Genomic DNA, 21,272 nt, shown 5'->3' with positions numbered 1-21,272 from the left:
CAAATTCAAGTCAAGTCCTTTGCAATGACACTAAATTTTACTAAAAAAATTGATTTCACCATGTGACTATCCAGGAGACAAAATTGTTCTCATTTTCTTAATAATATAAATTATTATTATTATTTAATTATTATTGTTGTTTTAACTATTATCGCCTGCCACATGAAAATCATGTTGCTGCCACATGAAAGTCATGTATCTTCCACAGGAATGTATTATGTGGCAGCCCCAATTTTTTTTTTTCCGTGTAGGATTTAATTCTATATATTGTGGGAACCATTCCTATACTATTATGGGAATGGTTCCCATAAATTATGGAAACCATTCCTATAATAGTATAGGAATGATTCCTATAGCATTATGGGAACCATTCCCATAATATTATAGGAATAGTTCCCATAATATTATGAGATTAGTTCCCATAATGATATAGGAATAGTTTTTATAATAGTATAGGAATTATTCCTATAGCATTATGGGAACCATTCCCATAGTGGTATAGGAATAGTTCCCATAATTTTCTTTCCGTGTAGCATATTTAATTTTCTCAACTTTGATAGACCGTTTTCGGTCTATCTAGGTTGATTTTTCATTCAGTACGTTTAGATCGCAGTAACCAACGATCACACAGTCAATTTTAAGAGTGACATTTTGCTAAAATCAACGCTCGCTGTCGCTCAATTCAACTTTTACTCCTAAATTCAAGAAACACTTTTGTTCTACCCTTTTCTTTTGTGTTACTCTTTCCGTCACTATACTGTTTCGTCCCCCGCTAATATCGACTTTTTAGAATTGAGAGTCCCTTCAAAGTGATTTTAGCGAGATTAGACTTTAGTTTCAGAAATTTATTAAACTCGAATCTAAACTGATAAGAAAATTTTCTTTTGAGCAACTCAAGAATTTTTCATTACTAATAACCTGATTTCCAAAAGGTTTTTCAATGAAACTTTAACCAATAATTTGGAGTGGAAATCTTCAGCATTGTTGACGCGACAAACAGCAGGATTCCAAGAACGTTGTCCCCGGAAAAATAAGCCCAGTTGTCCTCCAGCGAGTATTAAATATCGAACGGCCGATGGGAGATGTAATAATTTACAACATCCTTGGTGGGGATCAGCTATGTCAACAATGCAAAGGTAAATTTTCTTTTAAGTTTGCAACATACACCAGCTTACAACATGTACTGATTGGCATATTTGAACAAAACAATAGCAATTTATCAATTTAGTAATTTACTACCCCTCTTTTGTTCGCAGCCTATTATTTTTCACCTTCATACTAGTAGTCAGTTTAAAGAATACTCAACATCAACAATCAATTATATTCTGTTTAATCGATTATGTTCATGTTTTAAACTATGTCTATTTTCTATACAAATAGTAATTAAAGTAAAGTTAGATTAAATAGTTAAAAATATACGGTGTCGAATACATACATTCGCTGTGATGAAAATTGATTTGTTTGTAGCAAAAAAAAAAGAAATTTTATTTCGAGGTGCATAAAAATCTTATTCATTATACAGTCAAATTTTAGGTCAAAAAGCTCACGAATTGCTTGCTTCCTTTGCTTTTAGGTATGTCGACACTATTTTCATTGAATAAAAATCAATTAATGACAAAAACCGATTAACGAATCACAAGAATATTTTAAATGATGAAATATCTCTAAATCGTCTTATTAGGAAAATAAACTGTAAGATATCCATTTTGCTTCCTCGTCTCTTATCAATTTCTTTCCACTTATTGACAGTATATTGTCTCTTTAGTTTCTATAAATCTATATTATATTGATATTTTTAAGATTTCTAGATCCATTTTATGATGATGGAGTTGAAACAATAAGAAGATCAATGAAAAGTCGTCAATCATTACCAAGTCCACGTGAAGTTTCAACAATGATTCATGAAGACAAAAATGTACCTCTAACATCAGTCACACATATGCTCATGCAGTGGGGGCAATTTATTGATCACGATATAATTGGTACTATTTTTGGGTAATATGATCCGCATATCATTATGATCAAACCTTTGGTTTCAATTTTCAGCTACTGCACAAAGTAGAGGATTCAATGGTACATTTCCACAGTGCTGTCGAAAACAAGGAACAGAATTTCAGCCACCAGAACTTATGGTGAAGAAATATTTTTCAAGTTTTCTTTAACACCATGACGGCTCAATTATTATTATATACAATTTTAGCATCCAGATTGCTTACCCATAATAGTTAATTCTCAAGACAACTTTTATGGAAAATTGGGAGTTCGTTGTTTAGAATTTGTAAGAAGTGGTCCAGCTCCACGAGAAGATTGCGGTTTTGGACCCAGAGAACAATTGTCCCAAGTTACTAGTTTTATAGATGCTTCAATGGTTTATAGCAGCAGTGTTCAGCAAAGTAATAATCTACGAGTTTTTCGTAACGGTAAAGTAATACTATATCTATAACATTGTTGATCATTCATTTATTTTTTCAATAAGATTATTTTTATTATATTTTAAGGCCTTTTACATTATGGTGAGATAAATTCTCTGAAATCTACAAAAGCTGGGTCAGATAATCATTGTCAACGAGGCTCATTATCAACTAATTGTTTTAGAGCGGGAGATGCCCGACTTACCGAGCAGCCTGCTCTTACTTCACTTCATATAGTTTTGCTTAGACTACACAATAAACTTGCCACCGAATTAACGGCTCTTAACCCACATTGGAGTGATGAGAAACTCTTTCAAGAAAGTCGAAAAATCGTTGGAGCTGTAGTTCAACATATTACTTACCGTGAATACTTACCCATATTACTTGGTAAGTTTTGTAACAAATATTTGAATATTCTATAAGTAAATTTTTTTTATAAAATGAATTTTTTTTAAATTAACTCGACAGAATTATCTATAAAATGGCCAAAAATTGCTTTAACGAGTGTTATATAAACTTTTGATTAACCGAATAATATATTGCGGTAGCTTACTAGTGTGTTAGAATAAGATTTAATAATTATTACTTATGTGTTCAAAAACGATATTTATATAAACACAATCAATTCTGCAAGTCAGGAAAGGCACTTTAGGTAATTTATGGTTTTCATTCTGGATTTCCAAAATCGAGTTATGACCATCATTTGAAATTCAATTTCGCGGTAATAAAGAACTTTTTTTCATGTTTAAAATCAAACAAGCCTGATTGGTTGAGGGTTACATATATATATATATATATATATATATATATATATATATATATATATATATATATATGTCGGAGAGGCAGGATCTTTTGTTAGAGGTTCAGCATTTTGTGATTTACCCATTTTTATTATTACAATTAATTAATATTCCCAATTACAATAAGATCAATTATCAAGAATGAGTAGGTAAACTCGTACAAGATTAATTTAACTTAGAATGCTAACAAAATTATAAATATCTTGCGATAGGCCGAGACTTAGGAAATAACGAATTCGCGATCACCAGGACGTCCGTTCAATCTCAATTCCAAATCAAGACTGTCTTTTCCCCAACTATTCTCAAATAGTCTGCCTGCTGCATATTTCTCTTTTCCATATTAATTTTATGATACCTCTATCGTCCTGGGATCCCGACTACGTTGACCACCATGTGCCTACCTAGGCCTAAGCCTACCGCAATAAAACAATTTCGTTAAAACTTATTTTACAAAATATTAAAGTAATAGTACATTTCTTAAAATTACTAAAAATAGAAATATCCTAAAGAATATTCTCATCACTTTGACAGAAAATACTTCGCTGTACTTTTATTCTCCGACACGGCCATTCTGACAATCACACGTCCTCGGGTGCATCTAAAATATTCAGTTACATTGGTATTAATTTTTGGTCTCAATTGACTTCTCTTATAGTAAAACATTTTACAATAGGTAACATCCATAGAAAGATTCAGAAGTCCTCCCCAATAACAGAAATCTACTAATTATTTATTATACAAGAAAGTTATCGCATAGTATGCAAGAGATAGAAAAAGCCATCAATCGTTATTCCTTATCGTTTAATAATTAAATACTTCATTGAGCACCACCAATAGACATTCGCACTATCTCTAGGCTACCCTGTATGCCACATACAGTACCAAACACATTCTGTAGTTGCCACAACTACCTGCCCGCCACATCATCAGCTGCCCATCGCGCCCTGATCAAACTAACATTAGCCACTAATTTAGTTTGCAGTTGCGACTACACACTGATGCATGTGCGAAAATACAAAAATAACTCAGGCCTCGACCTGCAGCCATCAGTGCTCCGTGTCATTGGTGGTCTCTACTTCAACTGTAGTCCCTGTTTCAGAACTATCACCAGCAGTCTTTTCGGCACAACTTTCATTGTCCGAGCAGACATCCAACTCAATAGGAACATAATTCTCAGGCATTTCCCTCAACTTATCATGACTATACTTAAAACTTCTATTATTATTCAATGATTTTAGTTTGTACCTATCATTATCAAGTAATTCTGTTACTACAAATGGACCTCTGAATTTTCTATCAAGCTTCGTCTGATTACGTTCTTTCATTTTCAATCAAAACATGATCTCCTATCTTAAATCTATTGACTTTAGCTTTATTTTTATTGAATCTAATTTTCTCATACGTTGCATTCTCTTCTATACTATCAATCGCTCGTTGTCTTACATTAGAGATATTAATTTCTTCTTCGTTGTCATCTATTAACAATCCATAAGGTCTTGCCTTTTACCAATTAATAATTCTAGCGCACTAGACTTAGTAATACGATTCACGGTTGAATTTAAAGCTAACTGAACTTCACCGATGGCCTCTTGCCATGGGCGATTATTAGACTCAACAGCAGTGAACATATTTTTCAACGTACTCATTACTCGTTCTACCTGACCATTTGCCCTACTGGTACCTGTAGCTATTAAATGTAAAAATAATATTCAAGGATTTACAAAGTTTTTAAAGTCTTTCCCCGTAAAACATCTACCTTGATCGGCAATCACTCGAGCGGGGACCCCAAATACAAATATTGCAGCCTTTAAGGCTTTAATAACACTATTACAGTCAATTTTGCGAGTATGATATAGATAAACGTATTTGGTAAAGCCGTCTACAATAACAATAACATATTCTTTGGTATTATTCTTACCACTCAATTTACCTGTAATATCTATATGCACAGTATGCCAAGGTATGCGGGTCTTAGGAATGGGATGTAATTCAGCTTGAATTTTACCTGAGTGAGTTTTTAGAGAGCTTACAAGTAATACAATTTTCAACAAATTTACGTACATACTTGGACATACCCTCAAACCAGTAATACTCATAGACCTTATCAAGTGTTTTATCCCAACCTAAGTGCATCACAGACTCATGTACGTGGTTAATAACGGACCACCGAAAAGCTCTAGGTACAATCGGCAAACAGAAGGTTTCACCTTTTCTTTGTACTTTTCGATAAAGCGTACCGGCTTTAATTTCGTAAGATTTTTGAAAGGTCTTCCGATAGCTCACCATTTTGTAATTTGGTGACTATTTCCGAAATTTCGAATCACGCCGTTGTTCGGCAAGGAGCCAATCAACTGATATTTCCGCGAGTTTTACACGTTTCTCTTCAATTTTATTAACTTGTTTTGACAAATCAGGCAGAGGATTTCGAGAGAAGAAATCCGCATGAGCCATGCGTTTGCCTTCTCTATAAACTATATCGAATTGAAAAGCCTGTAAATAAGCCCACCATCTATGTACTCTATCGTTAAGGTCAATCTTATTTTGGGAGGACTTTAAAGAGTTGCAATCCGTCACAACAGTAAACTGCCGTCCATGCAAGTAATGCCGAAAGTGTTTTATTGATTTGACAACAGCCATAGTTTCCAATTCGTAAGAATGATACCTGGACTCGGCTGGGCTTGTTCTTTTACTAAAATATTCAATAACTTTATCTTTACCGTCTACTTTATGCATGAGTATTGCTCCGTACCCATCGGAACTAGCATCGGTATGCAATTCTATGGGATAATCCGGGTCAAAAATTATTAAGACGGGTTCATTGGTTAAAATATGAATTACTTCTTGTCGAGCATTTTCATGTGCCTCAGTCCACTCAATATATTTTTACCTGAGGTGAGTGCATATAATGGTTTCATAATTTGTGAAAATTTAGGGACAAATCGTCGAAAGTAAGACGCAAGGCCAATAAACTGTCTAAGCTGAGTAACAGTCCGAGGAGCGGGTAACATTGTTAAAGAATTTATTTTACGAGGGTTTGGACGAACTTCTCCGTCTTTAATTTCATACCCAAGATATAAAACAGATGTTTTAAGAAAAGAACATTTTGAAAAATTAAATGAGAATCCCGCATCTATGAGAATTTTTAATACCATTCGAAGTCTTTCAAACGCTTCCTCTATTGTATCCGCAATTACTAATACATCGTCTAGGTAAACTACAACGAAAGTGTACGCGAGCTCACCTAATGCTTTTAAAATTGCTCTTTGAAAAACAGAAGGAGCATTTTTAAGCCCAAATGGCATTGTTAAAAATTCAAATTGGCCATCAGGAGTGACAAATGCCGTACGTTCTATAGATTCTGGATGTATGGGAATCTGATGGAAACCGCTGGCCATATCTAAACTGATATAAAATTTAGCTTTTCTAAGTCTCGGTATTTGATCTAAAATAAGTGGCAAAGGAAATTTATCTGCTATTGTGTTTTTATTTAATTCACGATAATCAACGCATAAGCGGTCTGATCCATCTTTTTTTTTAACTAGTAAAATAGGGCTAGCAAACGGTGAATTACTAGGGCGAATAACATTCGCTTCAAGCAATTCATTAATTCTTTTTCTAACTATTTGTCTCTCTTCCACACTAAGTCTATATGGTCTTCTTTGTACCGTAATGCTCGGATCAATTAAACGTATTTCAAGTTCACCACTGTTAACGTGAGTACGAGGAAAGCCCGTGATAAAAGAGCTTTCATATTCTTTTAATATTGAAACTAATCTTATTTTATCGTTTTTATCAACATCAGTATCTACGCTATCAAAATTTATAATTTCAACTTTACTACATTCATTTATAACTTTAGATTTACAGATATTAAAACTGTGTTGGGAAATATTTACTTCAAAACCCAAGCTTAAAATTTCTCGACCTATCAAAATATTCTCGCTTAAATATTCATCCAAGACAACGTGAAAAAGAATCTCTAATGTAAACGAATCTATAACTACAGTAGATAAAATTTGCATATTACAATTTACTACAACATTTCCGATACCCTTTAAAATTATTAATTCATTGGCTCTTCTTCCCGAAAACTTAAGAGCAATCGATTCTTTTATTAGTGAACATTCCGCTCCCGAATCAAAACAATATGGAAACGACTCACCAAGATGGTTCAGAATACCCGTAGGAGCTGCTACTGTGCACAGATTTACACGACGTTCGACGCCACCGTTGTCCTTGTTGTTTCCTGGGCCACTACGACCGCTGCCTGAAGCCGTACAGTTTGGCGCAATATGACCAGCTGCTCCGCACTTGAAACACGTCACAGGACGCGATGACGAGGGTGATCCTTGGCTGCCACGATAGTTACTGCTTTGCTCTACGTGTTTCTTCTTAAGTTTAGGACACTCAAACTTCTTGTGACCTATTTCCCCACAAAAATGGCACTTTGCTGATACCACTGGCTTGAAACGCTTCGAATCCGATATAGATGAGTCTGAAGCTGATGCTGGTCTTATTAGGGTGTAGGAAAAGCCTCGCATTTCACTCAAAAATTCGGCTTCTGTTTTGATGTCGGTAGTTAATGCTACGCGCTCCACCCGATTGTCGATGTGAGTCAATCGTGCAAGCACAACTGCATTAATAATTTCGTCGACCGTTAGAGACCTCCAGCGGGCCTTCAGCGATGATCGAAGTCGAATGCCGAATGCGCCGACACTTTCATCCTTGGTTGGTAACTCTTGGTGGATTTTCAGCACGACCGCTGTCGCAGTTTCTTGTCCACCAAAACGTGACACAAAAAGTTCTTTTAACTGTGGCCACTGTATACCCGGAATTGCTGCTTGAGATAGCCACTGAGCCGCTGAGCCTTCCAAGGCTTTACTAAGCGCAGATATCAACCCACTCCCTTGAAGAGGGTTTTCTGACAGGCACAATTCCGTAGCTGAACACCATGCAACAGGATCCGATCCCGCACTCTCTGGATTAAACCGCGGTAAAATAACGTTGTTCCTTGTCGAAGACGGGTTTGGTAAAAAATTCTTCATAAACTCGAAAAATGTACTCCACTGATCAGGTGCTGGACCAGATGGAGACGATCCCACTTCTGATGTCGGAGAGGCAGGATCTTTTGTTAGAGGTTCAGCATTTTGTGATTTACCCATTTTTATTATTACAATTAATTAATATTCCCAATTACAATAAGATCAATTATCAAGAATGAGTAGGTAAACTCGTACAAGATTAATTTAACTTAGAATGCTAACAAAATTATAAATATCTTGCGATAGACCGAGACTTAGGAAATAACGAATTCGCGATCACCAGGACGTCCGTTCAATCTCAATTCCAAATCAAGACTGTCTTTTCCCCAACTATTCTCAAATAGTCTGCCTGCTGCATATTTCTCTTTTCCATATTAATTTTATGATACCTCTATCGTCCTGGGATCCCGACTACGTTGACCACCATGTGCCTACCTAGGCCTAAGCCTACCGCAATAAAACAATTTCGTTAAAACTTATTTTACAAAATATTAAAGTAATAGTACATTTCTTAAAATTACTAAAAATAGAAATATCCTAAAGAATATTCTCATCACTTTGACAGAAAATACTTCGCTGTACTTTATTCTCCGACATATATATATATATATATAAATACATATATATATATATATATATATATATATATATATATATATGTATATATATATATATAAGAACATAACTCTGAAAACGGTAAAAGTAATTTCCTATAACCTTAAAATGTCAAAATCTAATGAAATCTCGAATTTTAAAAATCGGACTGAACTCAATAATTCTATAATTTATAATAGTTTAATTATTTTTAAACTATTTTTAAACTTATTTTTAGTTTTTAATTATTAAATAGTTAATAAATTTTGTATGTATTTGTTTGTATGAAGGATTTATTTAATAGAATTTCAATTAACTTAATCCCAATCTTTTTTTTTAAGGACCTCAAATAATAAAAATATTTGGACTTGACCTTAAAGAAACTGGTTATTATGATGACTATGATCCAGCACTAAATCCGAATATTGCTAATTCTTTTGCAACTGCAGCTTATCGCTTTGGTCATTCCTTGGTTCAACATAGCTTTGCCAGATATGATGGAAAACATAATCTTATATTCGACAGTTGGTATACAATTTATAAAAAAAAAAAACTTTTTTTTTTATATAACTTATAAAAATTGTTTTGTAGATATTTCCATACATGATGAATTTAAACATAGAGAAAACTTACTAAGTCCAGGATCTGTTGATCGTTTACTATTAGGGTTAATAAATCAAGTTTCGCAAAGAAGAGATGAGTTCATAACTAAAGAACTAACGGAACACCTTTTCCAGTTTCCAAATTTTCCGTTTGGCATGGATCTTGCATCAATTAATATTCAACGAGGTAGAGATCATGGATTGGCGCCTTATGTTAAATGGCGAAAACCTTGTGGCTTGTCAGCAATTCGTACATGGCAGGACCTAGAAAAAATTCTGTCAGCTAAGACCGTTAGAAAATTAAAAAGCTTGTATGAAACTTTAGGAGATATTGACCTTTACGCTGGAGGATTATCAGAGAAGCCAATTCTTGGAGGTATTGTTGGACCAACATTTGCTTGTATTATTGCTCAACAATTCAACCATCTGCGAAAAGGGGACAGATTTTGGTATGAAAACGGAAACTTAGATAATAGTTTTACTTTAGCTCAAATCAACCAGATCCGTCAAATTTCACTTGCTAAAATATTGTGTTACACCGTAGACAGTATTGAAACAGTTCAACCCTTCGTATTTCTAGTCGCTGATAAACTTAATAATAAGAGAATGTCATGTAAAAAATTTAATCATTTCAATCTAATACCTTGGATTGATTTAAGAAAAAGTAATCAAGAACATAATAATATCTTACATGATATAAATATGGACATTAACCATACAAACTCTAGAAATCAGTCTAGAATGTTTCCAAGACTAAAACCTAAACCGGTCAAAGCTAATGTAAATCAGAAAAATAACATTGTAATGAAGTGGCCTTTCGGATCATCTTATGAAAATGTTACAATAATTATAGAAAATCATGTTTTCAACTCACCTACAGTAATCAATAATGCAATTCGTGGAGTTCCAACAGATTATTCAACTAATCTAGCGCCACATAAGGATGAAACTGGTAAAAAAAATCACTTGCCGTCATTAAATCAAAATTTACTATCAAAGTTTATAAATTTTAACAATTCCAAAGAGAATTCCAAATCAACGTCATATATAGAAGATTTTTATACCGATGAATTACCGAAACCTATTAAATTAAAATATTAGCTTACATGAAAGACAAGAGTGTGAAAAAGTTATTTAACCCTTCGTAGGTAGCGTGTCTTTTTCGAACTAAGTCGGTCGCATGGTGAGCGCTCCGCCGCCGTGTTAAAACGTACGCGCTGTTGCCAAATGTAAACTAATACTATTTTCTTGTGAGACAAAGTATTTTTTCAATGTTTTATGATCAAATATAATTTTACTTTTATATTTTATCATAAATTTAATTAAATAACAAATTTTTTTTTTATTTTTATCAGATGTGACATTATTAAATTTAACATCTAAGATCAGATTATAAAATTATAATATAACATTAAATCTAGCTGTCACTTGACAATTTTTTAATTTATTTTAACAAACAAATTTCTTCAAAAAAATTATTTTTAAAAAATTGCATCTTTAATTTTTTAAAACTTCTGAATATTAATTTTTTTTATAATTATTTTTTGTCATAATTTATTTATTACAAAAATTCTTAAAATTATCAAATATCCGCTAAATTAATTATCATAATTATAATTAAATTCAATCAAAAAAAATTAGGAAAACGGTTGACCCTGAAGGCCATCCCTGCATTTTCCCGCCAATTCTATACCTAAACGCTTGAAATTGCACTTATGACGTTTTTGAGCTCTTCGAGCTCATAAATACAATTTGTGTAATATTTTGAGCTCTCCGAGCTCAAAATATAGCTTTCGTATTCTTTTGAGCTCTTCGAGCTTAAAAGTTTGATAGAAATTTGATAAAACACTATTTTTTGAATTTTCAAATCGCAATAACTTTTGAATGAATTAACCGATTTTCACGCGATTGGTGGCATTCGACGCAGTTTTTCAAGTTTCATAAAGAGCCTTCAAGTTTAAATTGATAGAGCAAAAAATTTCGGAGTAATTCCGAAAAAACACTTTTTTCGCATTTAATAATGCGGTTAAACTATAGTTGTTTTGGTCAATTTTTATACTGTAGTTATCCAGTATATATACTGCACTTATGTTGTACAGTTACCAAAAATATACTATACAATTACTGCATTAATGCTAAAATTTTACCCAAAAAATTCCAAATAATTACCGTAATAATACAGTAATTTTGCCGAATATTTTCTGACATAATGGACAATTATTAAAGATTTAGTTTTATTTTTAGTTCACTTCTATGTTAGAAATGAATAAAATGAAAAATTTCAAATTTTGCTTTTTATTCTCCACCGCTACTTTGCAAAAACAAATACTGTTTTTGAATAAAAAATATGTAGAATATTATTTTTTAATTAGGTATTTAGCAGTAATTAATATAAAATAATACATATGTTAAGTAAATATATTCTAATTTTAATTTCAATTTTTAATTTCTCACTTAGAAAATTGCAAATTTTCTAAAATCGAAAAGTTATATTGTTTCACATACATAATTATATTATTTAATTTTAAATATGCTTATCGTAAGATGGACGGTGTGGCTTAATATATATAGAATAAGCAAGAAAACAATATGGTATAGACCGGGTAGCTCAAATAGTAGAGTAGCCGACATGTCCCCAAGAGGTTCTGGGTTCGAATTCCAGTCCGAGCGTTATTTAATTTGACACCATTTTTTAAATATGGTTTTAATACAATCATTTTACCGCCTTATTACCGTAAGTATGCCGCATTTTCAGCGTAAGTATTCTAAATTTTTAGCGTCAATGTATCGCATTTTTACGGTAAACGTTCCGTAATTTTTCGATAAAAAAACTAACCGAAAAAATGCTGAAAAAATACCGCATTAATACTGTATAATTGCGACATTTTTTCGGTATTTACAAAACCGCTAGGGTTCTTTCGTCAACGATAACTCACGAACGAATCAACCGATTTTGACCGGACTGGTGGCGATCGACGTAGTTTTTTTATGTTAAAAGCTGATTAGTTTTTGGAATTGATCGGTAAAGCCGTTTAGAAGTTATTCCAAAAAAACCACTTTTGAAAAAATTTTTTTTTGTAGTTTTTTTGCGATTTCTCAATATCTACGGGTCTGAATCGGTTCTAACTTACAGGAAATCTAAGTTTGGCAAAGCCCTTTCGAATGACACCAACCGGGATGAAATCGGTCAAGCCGTTCAAAAGTTATGAGAGGTTTACATACATCCACACACACACACACACACACACACACACACACACACACACACACACACACACACACACACACACACACACACACACACACACACACACACACACACACACACACACACACACACACACACACACACACACACACACACACACACACACACACACACACACACACACACACACACACACACACACAAATACACACACACAGACATACAGACACCATCGCGGGAATAGTCAGGAAAGCTTCCTAGGACCTCGAAACGTCGAGATTCGATGAAAACTCGATTTTCGTAAAACGGGGTGAAAACAATAACTTCCCGATTTTTGAAAATCTTCGATTTTCTTAGCGGGAAGTTAAAATCAATTTGAAAAATTGGCATCCATTGTTTTTTTTTTTAATTCGTTCACCTGAAATTTTTTTGTTTTTTCTTTATTTAAATAATTAGTAATATATAAAGCCAGACATCTGTTAATTTTAGTATTATTTTAGAATTATAAAATAATTTATTTACCAATTGTATTATTATTACTATTTTTATATAAATAATATTTAATATGAGTGTAATTATTACATTATTTTGAACAAATCACAAGTTATAATGTAAACAGTAAAAACTAACCTCAAGCATTACTTTATTTTTGTACCTCACATGCGGTAAAACAGATTGAAATAGTGGCGGTAACGACATTTGGCAACAGCGCAGTTAGAAAATCTCCCGGAGGCTCACTCGCACCGGGCGGCATGGCGCCGCCCGGTTCCGAAAATTGATTTTTTAAATTACTTCGTAAATATTTTTATGCTTTTTAATAACGTCACAATTTTTAGAAAGGTTAAAAGAATGCACTTAATTTTTTTCAAAATTATCAATGAACTCAATTTCAAGAAAAAAAAAAATACAAAAAAGGCGGCGCCGCGCTTATTATGCGACCTACGAAGGGTTAAAGAGAGCTATGTTGAATTGTAATCTATATTAATTATTAAAGATTAATTATTAAAGAATTGAATTGAATTGAATTGAATTTATTGATTTATGCCAAAGCCCTCACTGGCCAGATGGCAAAAGAAAAATATACATTTTGTGAATACAATACATTTTTAAATTTTTAATCTAAACATAATAATTAGAACTTATATATAATTATACATAATAAAATATTAGTAAAGGTAATATTGCTTATATGCTAATTATGAAGAAACTGTTTAAGTGAGAATTAGAACTAATAGATTACAATATTTATGATTATGATTTTAAAGATTTTAATTTTAATAATTTTAGTGATTTAATAACTTTTACTGATTTTAATAATTTTAGAGATTTAACTGAAAATTTAGTTTGGATTTAGAAGTCTAGATTAAAAAGGTAATCATAAAGCTTATTTTTAAAAATTTCTAAACTGGGAGCATTTATCATATCGATTGGTAAATCTTCCCAAAGACGAATGCAAGTAACTACAAATGATAACTCATAAATAGCGGTCGTAAATTTAGGTAACTTGAAATTTACATAATTCTTTTTTGCTGCAAGTCTTACAGAATGTCTAGTACCAATATCTTCAATAAATAGTTCTCGTAAGTAGCTAGGTTTACCTATATTCAACAATTTATAAAAATAACATGCTAAGTAGTACATTCGACGGCTTTTTACTGATAGCCATCCAAGCTCTCGTCTATATGGTGTAATATGTTCATCCTTTTTCAAATTATAAATAAAACGAATCGCTGTATTTAATGAACGTTGTAATTTGCAATTCTCATCAGCAGTACAACTAGTTAATACTATAGAACAATAGTCAATAAGTGGTAATATAGTTGCTGAGACTAATAACCTCCTAATGTCTTTAGTATAGATGTTTTTTCTTATTTTTAAACTATATAACGCTGAATTAATTTTATTTACAGTCTTTGATACATGCAAACTCCAAGATAAGTTATTTATGATATGAAGACCTAAGCACTTAGTTGACTCTACGTAAGGAAGTGGGAATCCGTCAATAAAAATTGGTGGAATACCATTTGCTTGTAACTTTTTCAGCTTAGTACTTGAGCCAAGTATCATTGTTTTAGTTTTGGATAGATTCAATTGCAAGCCATTCTCTCTTGTCCAATCAGCAACAGCCTGAGCATCATTCGTAATTTGTCTAATAGAGTCTTGTAATTGATAGTCATAGAAATGAAGGTAAATAAATTGATCATCCGCAAACAGACCATAATTTGTATAAATTAATCGCTTAGCTACCGAGTTCATTACTATTAAAAATAATATCGGTCCAAGAACTGAGCCTTGTGGGACTCCAGAGGTAGTTTCTAGGAATTTTACAGGTAAGCCCATTTCATTTACAACTGATTGGGTTCGATTGGTCAAGTACGAGAAAAACCAAGAAATGGTCTCACTCGAAAAACCGAATTCAACTAGTGTAGTCAAAATTACTCTTGGATTAACATAATCAAAAGCTTTTGTTAGATCAAATAGGACAATAAGAGTTAGCTTGTTTTCATCCATGGAACGCCTAATATCATCTATAAGTCTTAGTAAGGCTGATTGAGTGCTATGATGTTTCCTAAACCCTGATTGATATTTATCAAGCAGCTCATTATCTTCTAAGTAACTTATTACCTGATTTGCAATAATTCTCTTAAAAACTTTGCTCAAATGGGATGTATTGGCTATTGGGCGCGTATCTGATAATGATTTTGGGGGAGTTACTTTATTGATGGGTATTATAAATATTGATTTCCATGCATGAGGGAAAACTCCAGTGTCTAATGACCGATTAAAAAGTGCTGTAAGAAAGATTGAAATTTGAGGAACGTGATTTTTTAACCATCTAAGATCAAGTCCATCTGGACTATTCCCTTTAGATTTTTGAAGAGTCAAGTGTAGAGCTTTAGTCACATCAACTATATCTATTTCAGTCCAAGGAAAGGAAGAATTTACTTTACTTTTATGTAATTGGAAAAGTGAATTTACAAATTGATGGTCGCATGCTGGATGTCGACGTACCATAGCTGCAAAATGTTCGTTTAGGTCAGACGGTTCGAAATGATTTAGAGGAGAAGATGTAGTACGTTTTACAAGGACTAGATGTTTTAGATTACTCCAAATTTGAGTTCCGTAAGATAGATTGGACAGAGAGTTTTGTAAATAATTTTCACGAGCACGACTTATTTCGTGTTTCAGCTCTTTCCTCATTCTTTTAAAAAGTTGAAAAAGATCCGTATCGTTATATCTTTTTGCTCTTTTATAAACAGCATCACGTTCTCTACATTTAATTTTTAATTCTTTAGTAAACCATGGATTAAGCGAACGAAAGACTGTACGCGAGTATAATGGTGCAAACTCATCGAGGACATTTAAAACATTGGTTTGAAAAATATCAAGTAGAGAATTTGGATCGAGATCATTCAGAGGGTCTCTTCCTATATTTAACGACAGCATAAGAGAGTTTGATAGCGCAGTGTAATTTAAGTCAGAGAATCTCCGGTATGTAACTATTTTTTTATTTTGCTTAGGAACCTCGAGCAAATATTCACAATATAAAAAATCATGGCCGTTGATAAATGGTTGATTCGATTTATAAAATGACCCAAGTTTACTTTTATTATCTAATAATACTACATCCAACCAAGAATCTTTATTCCTAATATGATGCGTTGAGTTATAAGGTAAAAGCCCCAATATATGATCATGTACCAGTATATGATCACTCCATGTATTTGTATATATATATTTGTGAATATAGATATACAAATACATGGAGTGATCATATACTGGTACGTGATCATCTATTGGGGCTTTTACCTTAAGGCACACAAAGAATTGATAGTTCTGAGATAAATGTTTTTAGGTGCTTGGAGATATAAGTTGAGTCTAGTAGGTCACAGTTTAGGTCACCTGTAATAATGAAATTTTTGCAATTTGTAGTTAATTTTGAATGGATATCAAAGAAATTATTTAAAAGATTTCCTCCCGGTCTTCTATATGTGACTGATAGTATAATATGAGAACCAGATGTTGAAGTTATATCAATAATCAAAAATTCAGGTTCATTAAGGTGATCCGAGGTAGATATGTGCAGTAATTTAGCTTTTAATGCTCTACGGATTAGACAAGCAACACCTCCACCTTTTAGTAGTCGACCAGTGTCTGAGTGAGTAACGTTACGATCTCGTCTGAAAATTGTATAGTTATCTAAATTAAATAAAGAGTTGTTAATAATAGGCTTTAGCCATGTTTCTGTTAATGCAACAATATGAGGTTGAATCTCAGCAACTAAATTAATGAGTTGATTAATATTGCTATTTACACTATTTATATTTAAACTTAATAATTTAATAAACTTAGAATTACAGCTGTTAGTTTCAGTTAAATCAGAAAAATGTTAATCAAGCTTACTTAGCTCTGATTCAGAACTAATTTTAATTTTATTCGAATTATCATTTTGCTTAACAAAAATAGATCCATCTTGCACCCAAACATATTTAAAATTTGAATTTTTAGCTTTAAGTTTCGTACTAATTAATAGTTTATGCATCTCTGGATGTAAAAATTCATTTAAATAAATATTGCCTTTGAAGGAATTATTTACTAAGGTCGGAAAAACATTTTTTACGGTTAATATTTTATTTTTTCTCTTTATGTAAATAATGTGATCACGAACTTGGGGTGATATCATTTTAAGAATGTAAGTGTGCAAAACCGGTCTAGATTTAGTAACATTAGTGACATAATTAAAATTACGATTTCTAGTAGTACTATCAACATTAGTCGATTTCTTCTCCATTTTCCTAATTGAGAGTATATTAGGAATTAATTCTGATATATTTAATTCTTTAAATACACTTGAAGCAATGTCCATTGGTGTTGATCCTGTTGAGACTGACTCTGGAATACCGGAAATTACTAACTCAGACGAAGACGAAGATGTTGAAGTTTTACTTTGTAAGACACCCGCCAGAGTTTTGGCCATTTCAGTTGATTCTGTCTTCAGAGCTTCAAGTTCCAAGTTGACATCATTTATTTTTTGTGAGTTCGTGATTATACTACTACTCAAATCAGCTAATTTTTCTTTAGCCTTGGTTTGTTCATTTTGAAGGCTGTCTATACGCTTACCAAGATTATCTATTTTAGCAAACATAGTTTTTAAGCTACTATTTAGACTAGGGATCTGAGCTAATACTACTTTTTGAGAAGATAAAGATCCCATTACTGCTGTTAGCATTTCAGAGTTTGACATAGTAGACCATCCCTCAGGTAGCTTGTCTTGAGATTCTGTATCAGCAATTGGGATTGGATTTGTGGTAGTTGACTCTTTCTCATTTTGATTGTCACTAGTCGTTGCAGTGCTCATTGTTGCAGGTGAGAAAATAGTATCACGACTCGGTGATAATAGAAACGTTGGAGTAATTGGTGATGGATAACCTGATTGTGACTTTTCGTTGGTTAATTTGTTTGATGAATTTGATGAGGACTTCGCTGATTTGAAACTTGATGTTGAAGAGTTTTGGAACTTTACTGATCTCAGTGAATTCAGACGATTATTTGAATTCTGAGTTTTTAAGTCAAGAATTTTCAGAAGATATACAAACTGAGTTCTACAACAATCAGTTGGGGGCCGACCTTTAATGTAGTCCCTAGGACAACTTTGATGAAATGATTTAACACAATTTTCACAGGTGAATGCAGTCTTTACGACAGCTTTACATCTGTAGCAAGTTTCAGCGGACACTGACATAACACTTTTACACTGTCATAACAAACTATCTATATCGTCACAATGACAATTAGAAAACAGAGAAATTTTATCAACTGTCAAATTATAAGTATTACTTGTTTTATGAGTGACTTCAATGTTTACAGTTTCAAATATATGACAGGAGCTGGTACAATACACAGCACTATGACACAAGCTTCACAATACCCACACATAGAATATTTATGGTTTAAAGTAAAAGTATACTGCTTGGTTAACACCAATACAATTATAATATAATGACGTCTGGAGAAAATGCGCGTAACTGATGCGCCTGACACAACAAAACTTAACCTTCACTATTTTTCTTATTTAATTTACATTTTATTTATACCAATTTTCGCAATTAAATGTTAAGGAATTATGTGGTTTTATATATCACTATGTAAAGCAATTTTTGCTCTACAATACTTAATTTCGCTAATTTTTATTAGATTTAAAGAACTTTATTAATTACGGAAATTAGAGAGCACAATAAAAGCAACACTACCATGTGTTCTGCAAGTTGTATTCTATTAATTAATATTAATTTTAATTTATATTAATTATTAAAGATTAATTATTAAAGAATACCATCTTATGTTAATATTTTATTTTATTCATTTTCATCCAGTACATAAAATGTTTGTTTACAACGAAACAAAGGAAATCTAGACTAAAAAAAAAAATTCTTAGCTCAGAAACAATTTTAGGAAAACGACGAATATTTTGATTCAAGTAAATGTCAGCAACGCTATTCTTATTGCTGAGGCTGAAGGCTGTCGAGTATCGTGATCGTGAGGCCCGAGATCTGTGACGTAAGGCCTTACCCCCAGCCCGCGCCAAGACTCCCCCCACCCGACGAGGGAGATTGTTAGGAACATTCCGACGCTACCCTTCGTGAGGACCTCGCGCGATGGGTCCTAGTACAACGTCACGCAGTAATTAGCATCTCTTAATGATATTGGCTTTAATTAGCTGTCTCATTTCGTAATCATTGTCGGGTTACTGATACTTGTAGTTGTATAAATAAATATGAGTGTTATATAAAATATATACATTGAGTCTTACATATGGGTCATTCCACCAAATAAGAACATTTTTACGGGGCGACCCTCGCGGATTATGTTTAAAATTTATGGAGGTAGCGGATATAAATCACTTAGTGGATATAACGTTTAATTTAATTGTGATTGAACAAAAAATATGCACATCGTGAAAACCATATATTTTGTGTAAAAAACTCTGATCTTTCAGAAAAAAAAAGTCAAATTGGATGTACCTTGCACCGCACACCGAGAAAAATCAATTTTTCCACTTTAATTGGATTTTAAAGAGTCTTCTGATGTGTTTATGATAAAATGGATATTTTCATTCAAAAGCTGAGAATTTTTCCCACAAGATAAGATTTTTCGTGGATTTTAATAAAAAAGTTTATTCAGAAATGCATCTACGCTAACGCAAATTTTTAATTTTTTAAATATTTTTTACTAGCTTAGATAGTAGCTATTATTATTACTGATGGTAACTGTAACCATCAGGTTATATTAGGAATTACGATTTTGATAATAGTAGTAACTAGTTAAAATAATAATAGCTATTATTACTGATTACCATCATAATAGTAGTAACCATCAGGATGATAACTACTACAATTCAGATGGTTTACATAATTATTTAAATAATATTTACTACTATCGAATTCAGTTAATAGATTTTACCATAACTAGATAGTAATCTCTACTATAAAATTTTCTCCGTGTACGAACCCAAATGTTTTTCAAGAGAAAGATTTTGCTCTTGCTGAGATAACCAAGAACAATAAAGCAGCAAAATCCAATGACGTTGAAATTGTATTAGATAGAGAAGATTCTGAAGACGAGTGCTTACAAGAATTAAGCCAAAGTTTAAGTGGTCTATTAAAAGAAGCTGATACGCAAGAATCAATTCCGTCTGCTTCTACTAGCACACCATCGACCTCTACTAACACACTATCGACCTCTACTAACATACCGCCGACCTCTACTAGCACACCATCTTTTAAACGTCAAGTTAATTTCTTTAGACCATGAATTATTGATAGCGCAAGCTCTGATGAAGATTTGGATGCGCCTTATTCGGAAACTAATGTCTGTTATGGTCCAACTGCCACTATTATCAATCAAGCATCTACACCTCGTCTGGTAGATTACTCGAGTACCTCAGACGAAGAAGGTAATATTTTAAAGAATTATTAAATATAATCTGATAATTCAAATGAGTTTATTTGTTTTTTAAATTTTTAATTGAATATAATTTAAATTCAGTATTAATTTATGTCATTTCAGAGTTTTTCGATGTAAAAAATAGAAAGAGGGCCATCAAATTTACTGTGACACCACATGAAATCAAACCATTGCCATCAATATCAGAAAATTCTCCGCCAAAAAAACGCTGTCGAGGTAAAACTGTAATTCTAACTAGTCCTGAATATTGCCAAGAGCTGCAAGACAAGCAGAATAAAAATAACATACAGAAAAAAACACCTGCGACCAGTAAAAATAAAGCTAAACCTAAAACTAAAAAAAAATTAAAGAAAAAAAATTGTTCAAAAATAAAAAATGATGACTGTTACTGTCTCTTCTGTAATGGACTATATTTTGAATCAAAAGAATCATGGATTGAGTGTCAAAAATGTCAAAAGTGGTCTCATGATTCCTGTGCAGAAGTTTATGAATATTACTCCGATAATTACATTTGTGAATATTGTGAGGATTAAGGAGGTATTACCCTACAACGGTTCTCAACTTTTGGAAAAATTTCCCCCCATATGCCCCAATGTAAAGCATTATAACTAAAATATGAAGTAGTTGAGATGCAGTACACTTTTGCA

At 32.5% G+C, this 21,272-nt stretch overlaps 1 protein-coding gene and 1 long non-coding RNA gene across 3 annotated transcripts in view; both read left to right on the top strand.

Annotated features, from left to right (window-relative positions):
• The window catches only part of LOC123259252 (peroxidase-like), a 13,617-nt gene extending 2,879 nt beyond the window's left edge, over positions 1-10,738 (top strand). The window contains exons 4-10 of one of the 2 annotated variants that reach the window (XM_044719595.1): positions 933-1,136; positions 1,801-1,982; positions 2,047-2,132; positions 2,201-2,420; positions 2,499-2,798; positions 9,192-9,374; positions 9,442-10,735. In XM_044719595.1, the coding sequence (XP_044575530.1) occupies positions 933-1,136; positions 1,801-1,982; positions 2,047-2,132; positions 2,201-2,420; positions 2,499-2,798; positions 9,192-9,374; positions 9,442-10,553 (2,287 nt within the window). In that variant the 3' untranslated portion in view covers positions 10,554-10,735. Of the gene's footprint in view, positions 1-932; positions 1,137-1,800; positions 1,983-2,046; positions 2,133-2,200; positions 2,421-2,498; positions 2,799-9,191; positions 9,375-9,441 lie in introns of those variants that run through there. The other variant, XM_044719596.1, reaches the window with a different exon arrangement.
• Positions 3,230-8,477, top strand: LOC123259253. The gene is made up of 2 exons (XR_006508198.1): positions 3,230-3,275; positions 8,352-8,477. It is a non-coding gene; the product is annotated as an uncharacterized LOC123259253 (long non-coding RNA).
• Positions 10,739-21,272: the final 10,534 nt, after the last annotated feature.

This window comes from Cotesia glomerata, linkage group LG2, assembly GCF_020080835.1.
Source record: "Cotesia glomerata isolate CgM1 linkage group LG2, MPM_Cglom_v2.3, whole genome shotgun sequence".
NCBI classification, from domain to species: domain Eukaryota; kingdom Metazoa; phylum Arthropoda; class Insecta; order Hymenoptera; family Braconidae; genus Cotesia; species Cotesia glomerata.
Note: the sequence above shows the minus strand (reverse complement) of the source record. Positions and strands in the feature narration are given on the sequence as shown.